This window comes from Procambarus clarkii, chromosome 48, assembly GCF_040958095.1.
Source record: "Procambarus clarkii isolate CNS0578487 chromosome 48, FALCON_Pclarkii_2.0, whole genome shotgun sequence".
In the NCBI taxonomy this organism is placed as follows: domain Eukaryota; kingdom Metazoa; phylum Arthropoda; class Malacostraca; order Decapoda; family Cambaridae; genus Procambarus; species Procambarus clarkii.
In genome coordinates, this window is record NC_091197.1 from 34,252,229 (window position 1) to 34,265,838 (window position 13,610).

The 13,610-nt window shown below is 44.9% G+C and overlaps 1 protein-coding gene across 1 annotated transcript in view; it reads right to left on the minus strand.

Moving 5' to 3' along the window:
• Positions 1-9,807: 9,807 nt before the first annotated feature.
• LOC123764829 (haloacid dehalogenase-like hydrolase domain-containing 5) overlaps positions 9,808-13,610 on the minus strand; it is a 45,866-nt gene continuing 42,063 nt past the window's right edge. Inside the window, exons 6-7 of the mRNA XM_045753021.2 lie at positions 11,521-11,689; positions 9,808-10,001 (exon numbers count right to left, since the gene is read on the minus strand). Of these exons, the coding sequence (XP_045608977.1) occupies positions 9,855-10,001; positions 11,521-11,689 (316 nt within the window). The 3' untranslated portion in view covers positions 9,808-9,854. The remainder of the gene's footprint in view (positions 10,002-11,520; positions 11,690-13,610) is intronic.

Genomic DNA, 13,610 nt, shown 5'->3' on the forward strand with positions numbered 1-13,610 from the left:
AACCAGCGTCGCTGATTGGAACCTGCCAGCTACCGGCTGGACTTGTGGTTGATGGCCTCCACGACGGTGCCCCCAGTGGAACTGTGATTTGGCTGGCCTGTGGCCAGGGTAGACTCAAGAGGATCGAAGGATTCATAGTGAGGCCACAAGAGCACCAAGAGCTTAGCATCGTGAGCACCGTGAACGTCCAGAGTCTTCAGAGGAAGACTACGTTGTGTATTATAGTGTCTAACCCCCCCCCTGTGTAACCTTTTATATATTATTTATGGTGATGGTGGTAATTATATTATTAAGTTTTTGATTTTTTGATGAAGGTTATTTCCCTTCCCCTTTTATTTTTCTTGCGTTACGGATCACATCCCTTGAAAGCCACTACTAGCTTGGGGCCGGATACCCTACCTCTAACAACATCTGAGAAAGAACCCGGTTGCGACCCGAGAGGGCCGTAACATAATTGGCATCCCCAGCGGGATCCGACCCCTTGTCAAGTATGTTTGACAGGGGTGGTGAAGTGGCGCAATCCCTGTAAATAATTCCCCCTGTGAGCGAACTATTAGGACGTTATACGTCCTGTGCGGTGCTCGGAGTGACTAAGTGCAATATTGTGCAGTGCGGTGCCCGGAGTAATTACGTGCAATATTGGCAAGTGCAGTGTTTGGTGCGATAAAGTGCAATATTGACGTAGAACAGTGCTCGGTGCGTTAGGTGCTAAAGTGAAGCGGTGTGTTAAGTGCTAGTGTACCAAGTGACGATGGCGGAAAAAGCGACCATAGACGATCTGGACGATGTTCAGGCTTTTCTGAACAGGGAGGACTGTCTTGCCAGATTGAAATATCTGGGCAAACCGGAACTCGTACTGGTGAGTGCCTACCTGGAGATCAAGATACGTGCCAGTGATTCCCGTGTGGAGATCTTGTCCAAGGTTCACCGGCATTTGAAGGCCGATGAGAAACAGGAAAGTGAGGCACAAGGTACAAAAGAAAGTGAGGAAGTAGCTTCCACTGAAAAGGAAGATAAAGGCAGTGACATTGACAGCGATGCAGGTGAGCTGAATATTAGCTTGCTAACAGTCAAAATGCGTGCCTTGGAAATAAATCGCGAGATAGAATGGAAGAAGTTAGAATTAGAACGAGAATTAAAAGATAAAGAAATGGAGATGAAAAATAAAGAAATGGAGATGAAGGATAAAGAAATGGCGATGAGGCGTTTAGAACTAGAACGAGAAAGAGAGAGAGAAGAACGAGAAAGAGAAAAAGAGCGAGCGAGGGAAGAAAAAGAGAGACGACATGAGCTAGAAGTATTGCGATTAAGTGGTGGAAGACAAACAACGGAAACCAGTAGTTTCGATCCGGTACGGAACATCAAAATGGTCCCGAAGTTCAACGAGAAGGAAGTTTCGAAGTTCTTCGCAGCCTTCGAGAAAGTCGCAGCCTCTTTGGAGTGGCCAAAGGAGAATTGGGCCATCATGATACAGTCTGTCTTGACTGGGAAGGCCCAAGTCGCCTACTCCACGTTGTCCCTTGATGACTCTGGCGATTACGACAAGGTGAAGAAGGTGGTGCTCATAGCGTACCAATTGGTACCTGAGGCGTACAGGCAAAAGTTTAGAAACCTGAAGAAGACCTCAGAGCACACTTTCACCGAATTCGCCACAATCAAGGAGCGACTTTTCCAGGAATGGTGTGCCTCTCGGAAGGTGGAGACCAAAGAAGACCTCGAGCAGCTCGTACTGTTAGAGGACTTCAAGGATTGTTTGTCTGGAGACCTGAAGACGTACTTAGAGGAACAGCAGGTGGAGACCTTAAGTGCGGCAGCCACCATGGCTGAGGAATACATCCTGACGCATAGGCCTTCTGCTAAGTACGTCCCGAGGAATTACCCCCGCCGGTTTGACAAACCTCATCAGGAAGAGGAGAGACCCGTCCCACGAAGCGCTGAGAAAACGCCCCCAAGTAGCCCTCAAAGGACTAGTCCTAACAGTCCGAAACGTCGGAGTCCGAGGAGGAATATGGTGTGCTGGACTTGTGGGCAGAAAGGGCATGTAGCTGCTATGTGCCGAGGCAGAAGAGGTAGCGGCCCACGTAGGGAGGTGATGTTGATGAGCTGTGTGACACCACCAGCAGGAAGCCAGTCTACGACTACTCAGGAAGAACCAAGTTTGTTCGCCCCTCACACTTCAGGCGGGTATGTAACGAGTGATCATACGGGTAGGTCAGTTGTAGTGCTCAGAGATAGTGGAGCAGCCCAGTCCCTGATCGTGAGAAGCTCGTTACCCGAGGGAGTAAGTGTAGATGGGAGACAAGAGGTTATCCTGGTTGGGTTTCCTAGGACGCAGTACATCGCCCCCTTAGTGCCGGTACATCTCGACTCGCCTTACTTCAGCGGCACAGGTGCGTTGGCAGTAGTCGATACCCTACCTATAGCTGGGATTGACGTGATACTAGCCAACGATTTGGTAACAGATTGGAGCACCAATCATCCCAAGATTGTGGACGAGTCGGCCGGGACAGCAAGGTCTGAGGTAACAGCAGGCAGTGGTAATGTCCAGGTACAGACGGACCCGGAATTAAATACTATGTTTAATTTGTCCTCTCGCCTACAGATTAACGACAGAGTCTACAACATCCTAGCAGAGTCTCCTGAATCGTTTCCCGACAAGAAGCATGAGGTTATGATGGCAGAAGCGACTGAGCGAGAAGAGGGGCCTCGTGTGCAAGCACTCACGGATACCAAAGAGTCTGGAGTAAAGGCGGACGAGTACTTGTGGTATGGCAAGGTACAGCGTTCATTGAACCGGCCAGAGATTTCCCAGACGTCGGAGGTATGTGAAGTATGTTCGAAAGGTCTAGTGCCCTCTTCGGTCCAAACCAGGCTAAAGGTTATAGCCAGCTATGGACATTTCAAGCTCAGGAAACTTGTCCCCAAGTTAACCAAATGTTTCATAGCGGTATTTTTTGTTCTTATGTGTGTTCTCGGTAAGGACCAGTGGACGACCCGACAGATGATGGCTCCCTTGAACATCGTGAAAAGACCCCAGGGATTGGAGACGTGCACTGTGAGTAGTGCAGTCGAAGAAGGGACCTGGGAGGTGATGGTAGATACAGGAGGTACGAGATGTGAGATTATGAGCGACTGTTTCCGACAGGTTGACACCCCCCGTGTGATTGCCGAGCCTGGATGCTGCATTATGCGGAACGTTGGTCGACCTGACGGTGGTAGAGTGAACACCATCGATGTACGAACAGCCCTGTTGGAGCTAGGTGTGAGCCTAGTAGAGGCGTATGCTGTGAGTACTGATTTAACTGTCGCTGTCATTCTAAATAATCCAACCCCGTATTCCAAGTTCCCGTCTCCCTGAAGGACTACCGGACCGGTACTAGAAATGCCGTCTGTAACCAGCCATCATCGGTGCCACGACACAGGGAGGTGTCGAATCGCCCCAGATCGTGTCTACACCGATCCTTACTCGAGAGATGTGAGATGATGCCCCGGCTTGGTATCGCAGTGGAGGTGTGGAAAATTACATCAGGCAGGTCATCGTCTTCCATCTTCAAGTTTCCTTTGTGCCAGGGTTTCTCCTTGGGACAGTTCTGTGGACAAGACAGCCTCGCCATTCCAGTTCTTAGTGTACGTGAGTCCATTTGGAGTTGTGTCCCCGTACTAATTTGGTTTGTGCCTCTCTTTATAGAACCCCAAACCAAATTCCTTTTGGTGGGGAGGTGTTACGGACCTGAGCCCAGCGTCCGAGCCCGGAGCAGTGACGACCACGCCATCCGAGGGTCAGCTCCCGAAACCCCCTCCAAATGGACGGCGCCATCAAGTGAGGACAGGACATACCAGCCACAAGGGCTAGTTTCCCGTCCTGATCAGCTCATAACACAGCCGCTGCTGACCTCTGGTGAGGTGGCGATTGGACAGCAACGCCATCTATGGAGTGGATAGGTGGGCGTTTGTGTCTAAGCCGGTAAGTGTCGGGCCCTAGAGTGTCCCTAGTACTGATGACGTGTCTGATTACAGAGTCGACCTGGGACTGCTGTAACGAACGTTGGATCAGTCTACCCAAGGCAGTCGTCTTGTCTCCAAGTGTTTGCTGCAGCAGCTGTGAGTCGCCCCCCGGATGAACACTGTGGTGTTTGCCTGCCTGTGAAGTGGCAGTTGAGAGATTGTCATACCTGGGATTGACTGGTGGAGACGCTTAACCACTGGGGTGTTGTGGCAAGGAGAGTGGTCTGTGGGATCACACGAGGCTCCTGACTAGGGTTCGCGACCTTAGTATCGATCGTGGAGTGGCCTAACCAGCGTCGCTGATTGGAACCTGCCAGCTACCGGCTGGACTTGTGGTTGATGGCCTCCACGACGGTGCCCCCAGTGGAACTGTGATTTGGCTGGCCTGTGGCCAGGGTAGACTCAAGAGGATCGAAGGATTCATAGTGAGGCCACAAGAGCAAGAGCTTAGCATCGTGAGCACCGTGAACGTCCAGAGTCTTCAGAGGAAGACTACGTTGTGTATTATAGTGTCTAACCCCCCCCTGTGTAACCTTTTATATATTATTTATGGTGATGGTGGTAATTATATTATTAAGTTTTTGATTTTTTGATGAAGGTTATTTCCCTTCCCCTTTTATTTTTCTTGCGTTACGGATCACATCCCTTGAAAGCCACTACTAGCTTGGGGCCGGATACCCTACCTCTAACATCTGAGAAAGAACCCGGTTGCGACCCGAGAGGGCCGTAACAGTCTTGCCCAATCCTGAGGTTTCTGATACGCCGAGCAACAAGATGTGAAACTTGGTGGCTACGTAAGAACAGCACGTTCCCTCTAGAGTGTGCATGATACGCCAACGCGGATGCTCGATTTGCATCTTGGGCCTACAGTCATGTGCATAATGGGATAACGAGGAAAGTCGGAAAGGCCTAGTATGACGTAGCAGAAGAAACACCTGTACGTGGATGGAACCCAAGAGCTGGAGCCGGGACCCAAGGGTTCTGCCGCCACGCCCACCCCGCCTCAACAAACTGGAGCTGTTCACTCATCAAGCAAGACCTCGTCTGGTGTCAACGTCTCAGTACTTCCAGGAAGATAATATGTTTGCGGCAGATAGAACATCGCCAGGAGACGTTCAGCAGGCGACAACATCTTACAAGATGATGGAACCCAGGTACGCCAGAGTTCCTCCTGTGACTGGACAGCAAGTCAATCATCACTGTCAACACCGACATCATCGCCTCGTCGACGACCCAGAAGGATGGACCAGCAGCGCGGATGTACTGCGGATTGTGGACTAGATCAGTGGAAGACTCTAGTCAGGAGGGGAGTGGATCTCTTCTCACAACAACTGAGGCCAGCTGAAGAACATCGTTGGTGAAGAACACGACGCATCATTGCAGTACTACAGCGAGAATACAGCAATGGGCGAGTCAACAACATCGGGACAACGGACTAGTCAGGAATAAAGACTATTTGTTAATTTGTATATACAATGTATGTAGTTTTTTTTAAAGTTCAGAAAACTTGGTGTTCACCGTTATAGAGAAAATAAGTTATGAATGACAAATTTTGAGTAGACTCTGGTGAACTGGGGAACCAGCGGAAAGATGGTTCCAATATAAATTTAATTGTTCATCATAAATTGTGTGTGTGTTTTTTTTTTCAAATTAATGTTGATTTGTCATCCAAGAGGATTGCTGGGCTGCCATTGCGGGTATGGTCAGCCTGAATTTTGAGTTACCATGGTAACTGTTATTGTGTAGAGTTTTTTATAAATATTTCTCGACTGTGAGATGTGTATATTAAGATAGAGTAGCTATTTTTTTCCAGGCATGTGCTAGTTCCTTTATGGTCTGGGATAAGAAAAGCCATGTTCGAGTTCCTCGCCCACGGTTTTTCTTAAACCGGGACATTGGGGGATATGTAACAAGAGAGTAGTACATAGTAGTACAACCTACATCATAACAGCATGAACAAGCCACAGGCGTGGCGCCTGTCAGGCGGCGGCAGACAATGGAAAAAGTTACACCTCGGTACCGTTAACCGGGAGTACAGGTCAATGGTCACCGAGTCACGAAGAGGTCAGAGTTGATGCCGTCATGATAATCTTCAGGGATTAACCCCTAAACACCAAATGCAAACCCTCATGTTCAGCTGGGGAGCAGGAGATCATGGGAGAGACAGAGTGGGTGCAGCCCAGTAGGACAGTGTGAGTGGACTCAGGGATGGAACATCATCTCCAGGAAAACGGTGGAACATTATAAGAGTAAGTACGGCTCTTGTACTAAAGCACCTCATTCAGTACTCTTGGCCTCTAGTAGGGAATATAGTTAGGGAGTGTCTTATTTAACTATTTCAAATAAAGTCATATATTGTCAAGTGTTAGTAAATGTGTATTAATGGTTATTTGTCTTAGTGATATCGGGCCTACCGTCCCCTTTGCCCTAGTGACCTAGTGTCCGTAATTATCCAGTACTCCTCCCTCCGTCCGTCCCGTGTTGAGGTGTTAGTAGTGGGTGTGTCCCGCCTTATTCTTGTGTACTCTATAGTTCCCAAGTGGTCAGGATTATTCGAGTGTCAGGCCAGGATCCTTGTACCGTTCAATTGTCCCCTACACCTGTCCTGGTAGGTTTATTCCATCTGCAAGACCTACAAATCTCACTCCGGTCCTCTGTCCAGTAATTCAGGGTGGTGGCAGCGTTCCTCAGTAACTCATACGAAGGCTGTGGCTGTAATACCTCTATCTTTGTCTCCCCCTCCCTCACTAGTTTCTCCCTCTCCCTTTTGTCTCACTTGCTCTCGTTCTCGCTCTGCCTCACTATCTCTCTCTCTCTCTCTCTCTCTCTCTCTCTCTCTCTCTCTCTAAGAATTTTGCCCCTAGAGTGTAACAATTATATGCTATACTTACTATATAAACCTGCAATGTTAAATGGGATTCTTGTAATGTTATTTGTCTATTTGTACTCACTGAATTTGTGCGCCCCTTGAGGGACTTGAAGTAGAGGGGGTAGAAATAGCCTAAGCTACTCTATCCCTTTGAGATGTATTTATTGCTTATCTCAATAAACATACTTGAACTTGAACTCTCTCTCTCCTCTGTTTACTGGTTTACGTCCTCGTATGACGGCCCGAGTGTTAACATCTTACATGATCGGTATAGCATCTGTTATTACCATAGAAGGAGCGGAGATTACATGATTATTTCAGTGGAAGTAACGGGGTGCGTGGTCGAGTTATTACAAAGACACCAAAGAGTAGAAGGAGAAGCAGAAGAGTATGCAAGACAACCACAATTGAGTTTAGACAGGACAAGAGAGGAGTGCAAATAGAGGAGCATGCGCCTATCCGCTCCCCAAAACGTATGGGACAAAACCTTAAGTAGGTTGAGAGCCTTAGAGCATTCAACTCTGAGGTAAGAGATATGGGGCAACAAAGACAAACGAGTGTCAAAGATTAACTCCACAATCGACTTGAAAATGCTCCAGGACGGACCGAAACGTCGTCGTCCCTTCATTTTCTAGTGTGTGGTCTGGTCAACATACTTCAGCCACGTTATTGTGACTCATCGCGTGCTTAACCCCAAAAGCTTCACGGAATCTTTGTACACAAGGTGATGACCATAAAGTGACAAAGAAGGATGAAGGACGATATGCTTTTGAGTAAAAGTCATAGTACAAGTCTTAGTTGCAGAGAACTTTAAGCCATGATTGATGGCCCAAGACGACTGTTGCAAGAGCCGACTAAACACATTGTTGAAATTGCAAGGGATCTGCACCTTGAAGAAGATGTGGAAGAGTTGTTGTAATCCATTCAGGGGCACTCACAAATGAAGACCTTATGGAGCTGGAAGTAGCAAGGATTGAAGATTAAGCTTCTCCGGAGGAGTTGGTTGTTGAGACTCCGCCAGTGAAACTATTCACAGCCAAGAGACTAGCAGAGGCATTTAAGCTGTAGATAATGCCTTGGCAATTTTGGAAGACCAAGATGACGATGCTGAGATATCAAAATGCCTCAAAAATGATATTTCACGGCCTTGCACCCTACAAGCAAATATACTAGGAAAAGAAGATAGCTGAGCAAAGTTCTTTGAGAAAATATTTCCCCACAAAGTCTCTAGCCCAGCAATCACCTTAAAAAGTCACTATCAATTGCCTCAACAATCTAAGAAAATGTCCGACCCAAAACGACTTCTACAGCAGCTTGTGACAGTGATGATGACCCACAGATGTTTGCCACCAACCTATCACCTCCCACATCAAATGTAGCCAGTGAAATTGAAAATTCTCACTGCCACTGAAGCATTGCCACTCTCCACCGAGCCGCACTGCCTCCCGCTGCCACCCATGCATCTCCATCTTCTGTCACATATCTCTTCACTCCTCAAAAACAGCTAACTTTGACAAGCAGGACAACATAATTCAAGATAGATAATACATTATGTATTTTATATTGTATGTCCAAAAATATTGCTTTTGTGAGGATTTTTGGTGGCCTGGGAACGCACCTCCCATTTATAGCATGCGCCTATGAAAAATCTCGCTTCACATTCCGATCAACTGCTTTACGAATACATTCTCGGAACATAACTCTTTCGTAGTTACGGGACTGCCTGTACTTTGAAAATATATTAATATGGAGAAACAGTGGAAAAAATCTATTCATAAAATGAATGCTTTATAAAATTGTTACAGCTTGTAAAGAAAGCAACTTTTCACAATTTGTTACTCAAGAACATATAGGAAGGTGTTTAAGTGTTTTTTGTTAGGCGTTTTCAGTGTTTACATGTGCTGGTATACATACTCCACAACTAAACTAAGCAAATTACTTGAGTTGACCAAAACCACACACTGGAAAGTGAAGGGACGACAACGAGAATGGTCCAGGACGGACCGAAACAAGTCGATTGTGTGACCATGTCTCAAGTCGACAGTCTCAACGTCGTCGTCCCTTCACTTTCTAGTGTGTGGTTTTGGTCAACATATTTCAGCCACGTTATTGACTCCTCGTCTGCAAATTACTTGAGTATTATCAATTACTGGTAACCAAATATTAATGAAAAATACATTAGTGTTCTGAAAAGTCATTACTGGTTTTGTATTAAGAAGCTCCTAATTTACTGCTCATTAATTTTTATGACGTAATTCTGTTTAGCCATAAAAATTGGTGTGGAAAAAATACAAAACATATTCCAGGAAGAATCATGTGTGCACAGAGCAAATAAAGATGTTAAGCTTGTAGGCAAGACTTGAGTAGAGGTACATGTAATGCACCCAACTATAAATGACTGGTCAAGTCTAGTACTTGATCAACTTTATCCAAAGTACACTATTTAACTCATTAGCACAATTTCAGAACACAATATTACTCAAAGCTGACACACTCCATTGTTTATGACTACTGGAAAGTTCAAATATGACCACAAGTTAGGGGTTTGCCGCCATGGTATTGTCAATATGTGATCAAAATGATCACATATTGTATGTACATGACAAACAATTACACATCATTGTGTTTTATCCATTTATACCACACACTTTCCCTTAGGTGTGTAAATCACGAAAAATAAACACGTGATTAAAAATGTGTCAGTGTCAGACCACGGAGGAAGAATTGAAATAGGAATTTCCTTAAGTACTTTCGTATATTAATGACTCCTTCTGAAGATGTATTAATATACGAAAGTACTTAAGGAAATTCCTGTTTCAATTCTTCTTCCGTGGTCTGACACTGTCACTTTCCCTTAGAAACATTATTGTCTGCAGTGTTGACGTTAATATTTGTCGAGTCCAGAAGACGGTAAACATAGAGGAATAGAACCAAGAATAAATTAGTTATGTTTTGGTATTAACTAAGGCCGAGATTGGTTTCAAGAAAACTTTTCCTTTTTAAATATATTAGTGATTGCTTCCAACACACACTTTACTGTAATTGATGGTTCCTGAAGTTTGGACTCCACAGGAAGAAAGTCTCGAGGCGAGTGCTCAAGAAGTTGCTGGCCATTAAACACCCCCGTCTGCAGATGAGAAACAAAAATGGGTTAGTAGGATAATTACTGTCAACACACACTGTATAAATAAGAGGAGTGGTTCTTATAATAAACAATTGGGTGCAGCAGATAGTCTTATGAGTACAGTACTGTACAAGACAACAGTGGAGAGCCTAGTAAAAGAATTATAATGTAACTGTGTGGAGCATTTCAAACAAGACAACTGTTTGGATGACCATAGCATGAGAGCGGTCCACTAGGTGAGTTCATCATTAAAAAAACAGGCGACTCGTCCAAAAAGATAAGAGAATCATAAATTTTGTTTTTCAGGTAAGCAGCAATGGACATTGTTTGCAGTAATTATATACATCATTACAACAGGAGTACAGTCAAATGTACTATAGGTGTACTTAAGTCCCCTGTATTTATGGTATTTTGTTTGTAATGAAAACTCTTTAGCAGTTCTTCCCATACTGCACACATTTTCTTAATTAATGGGGAAGGGACATCCTCTACTGCCTCCTCCTCCCCCTTCCCCATCCCCCCTGAAGATTTGTTGTACTGCCTAGTTAGTTCAACAATACGTGTACCATTTTCATGTTTACAAATGATCTCTTCTTTTTCCTTTATGGTCATTCTCACGTATGTTTTCTTGCCTTGAATGTTACCACTGGCTTTCTTGGGACCCATGGCGAGATATATACTGTAATAACTTTTATGTTCAAATAGCTGAAAAACTGTAAATCCTTGCAAAGAATTCAGGTGGGATAGTCACTAGGCGGGAGGCACTGGTAAATTGAGTGGGCCAGGCCTGGAGCATACCCAGGCGGGTTCTGGGAGTTTTTCTACAACCCTCGCTTGGGGGGGGGGAGGGGGCCAGGCTTGACTTGTAGTAACTTAGTCCAACAGGCTGTTGCTTATAGAGGAGCCTGCAAGCCTACACATACCCACTACAATCTGGATGGTTCACTACTTCTTGCTGGATTGCGGAATGTTCTCTCAAAACACATCCACTTTTGCACTGGCGATATGATATGTCTTATGTTAGCTGGGAGGATACTGTATAGCTGTGAAGCTCTCATGTTCATATACCATTCTCTAATTTTGCCTATTGCACTCCTATTCTTCACACCTTTTTTGGCAAAAATTTCCATGGTGCAGTTGTTAAGGACATATTTTTGTTGTTTTTATAAATGTTCAGTTAATGTTAACATCAAAATGTTTCCAAACTCAACCATTTTCATTTCAAATCAAAGTGATGAAAACATTAACAACCATTAAAATATGGCCTAATTAAAAAACATTGTACAACCTTCAGAACACCTTAACCCCCTTTGCACTTTAGTGGGTAAAATAATCTACAATGGAAAATGGCATATGCATCTAGTATGTAAGGTAGTTCCCAAATCAGGTAACTAAATAGTGCTGTACAGTAATCACAGCCAAAGAACCATCAATGGGAGTTCGCACTATGCTTCCTATAGAAAAAGGCTTCCACAGACAACCAAGATCAATGGTTTGGTACTTAGATATTAATTGAACTCACCTTAACTAACACAGAATAGCATTGATCTGCCATAAGGCCCTTAAAATCATGAGTGGAAAGGTCAAGCCCTCGTGCCCCTTGCATAGCTACATGCTTCTTGCTCCTACGATGTCTTCGCACATACTCTTGGTAAAGATTCATTCCAAAAATGTCCGTATGCACATTGTCACTGCAAAGAGAAAAATTTACCTTTGAAAAAATATTCTGAACATAGTTCTTGCAAAACACACATTTCTTAGCCCTCCCTTCAGTACTCGCCTAGTTGTGTTTGCGGGGGTTGAGCTCTGGCTCTTTGGTCCCGCCTCTCAACCGTCAATCAACAGGTGTACAGATTCCTGAGCCTATCAGGCTCTATCATATCTACACTTGAAACTGTGTATGGAGTCAGCCTCCACCACATCACCCCCTAATGCATTCCATTTGTCAACCACTCTGACACTAAAAAAGTTCTTTCTAATATCTCTGTGGCTCATTTGGGCACTCAGTTTCCACCTGTGTCCCCTTGTGCGTGTTCCCCTTGTGTTAAATAGACTAAATTATTTTAGTTTAATTCAGTGTTTATCCTAGCTTACACACTGCCTATTTAGGGAGACTATTGATACTTCAGGTGTTCTAACTTGACTGCCTACTGGAAACAAGGGTCTTTACAATTACTGTCTCCACTCGATCATCCGGACTATATGGGAAGGCCCCCCAGCCGGATTATCACATTTTTCGGTTAATGGTACTTTTTCACCTACGAGTCCAAAAGTGACCATTTCCAACTATTTTTATATTACAAACAACATAATTTGAATTGCCTTGCCACATATAATTATTAAATATTCAACTAGAAACCTCAACTTACCTTGTTGGTGTTCGTCTTCTTGATTGATGCCACACATCTTGAAGTTAAGAATTCTTAACAATTTACATAACCTATACTAACACAACACTAAAATAACACTTAAAATTACTGTACAGTTCATTAAGCAAAGTTAGTTTTGACTGCCAGCTGCTGAAGCCTCACTGGTTGAAGGCATTTGGGTTGCCTGTGAGGCCTCACTTGTTGAAGGCGCTTGGCTTGCCTGTGACGCCTCGCTTGTTAAAGGCTCTTGCTTGCACCTCACTTACCTGGTTGATGGGGTTCTGGGAGGAGTTCTACTCCCCAAGCCCGGCCCGAGGCCAGACTTGACTTGTGAGAGTTTGGTCCACCAGGCTGTTGCTTGGAGCGGCCCGCAGGCCCACATACCCACCACAGCCTGGCTGGTCCGGCACTCCTTGAAGGAAACAATCTAATTTCCTCTTGAAGATGTCCATGGTTGTTCCTGTAATATTTCTGATGCTCGCTGGTAGGACATTGAACAACCGTGGACCTCTGATGTTCATACAGTGTTCTCTGATTGTGCCCATGGCACCTCTGCTCTTCAATGGTTCTATTCTGCAGTTTCTTCCATGTCAATCACTCCAGTACGTTGTTATTTTACTGTGCAGATTTGGGACCTGGCCCTCCAGTATTGTTGTCCCTCACTTGTTGAAGGCGCTTGGCTTGCCTGTGGCACCTCACTTGTTGAAGGCATTTGGCTGCCTGTGACGCCTCACTGGTTGAACAACACATAACTTGTCTTTAATTGCAGGACAACCTTCTTCCTCTTAACACCTCCAGAACAATTGATGCTGCTGCCAGACATAGTCTTGGCCTAAAATGTTCAAGGTTACTATGAAAATAAAAAAGTTATTTAAAAAAATATTTCACTAATGGCGCAGCACTGTGTATGACACGAGGGACGGACGCACATGGGTTGACCAGTGTTGGACGGGTCCACTTAGGGTGGGACAGCTATAGCACATTACGTAGGCCGCCAGGAGAAAAAAACTCACAATATTTTTTAAGGAAACTTCAGCCTGTGCACATTATTTTTAGGAAACTTATTTATTTGTTATTACATAATTACTAGTACTTATTTCATTTGTTTTTGGCTATGATTAATTGTTATAAAATTAATGGTAATTCCTGTACTCAGGTGGTCCCTCCCGATGCTCCCCTCCCACCACCACCCACCCACCCCACCCCCTCTTCCACCATGCGTCTAGAGCCACAGACGGGATTA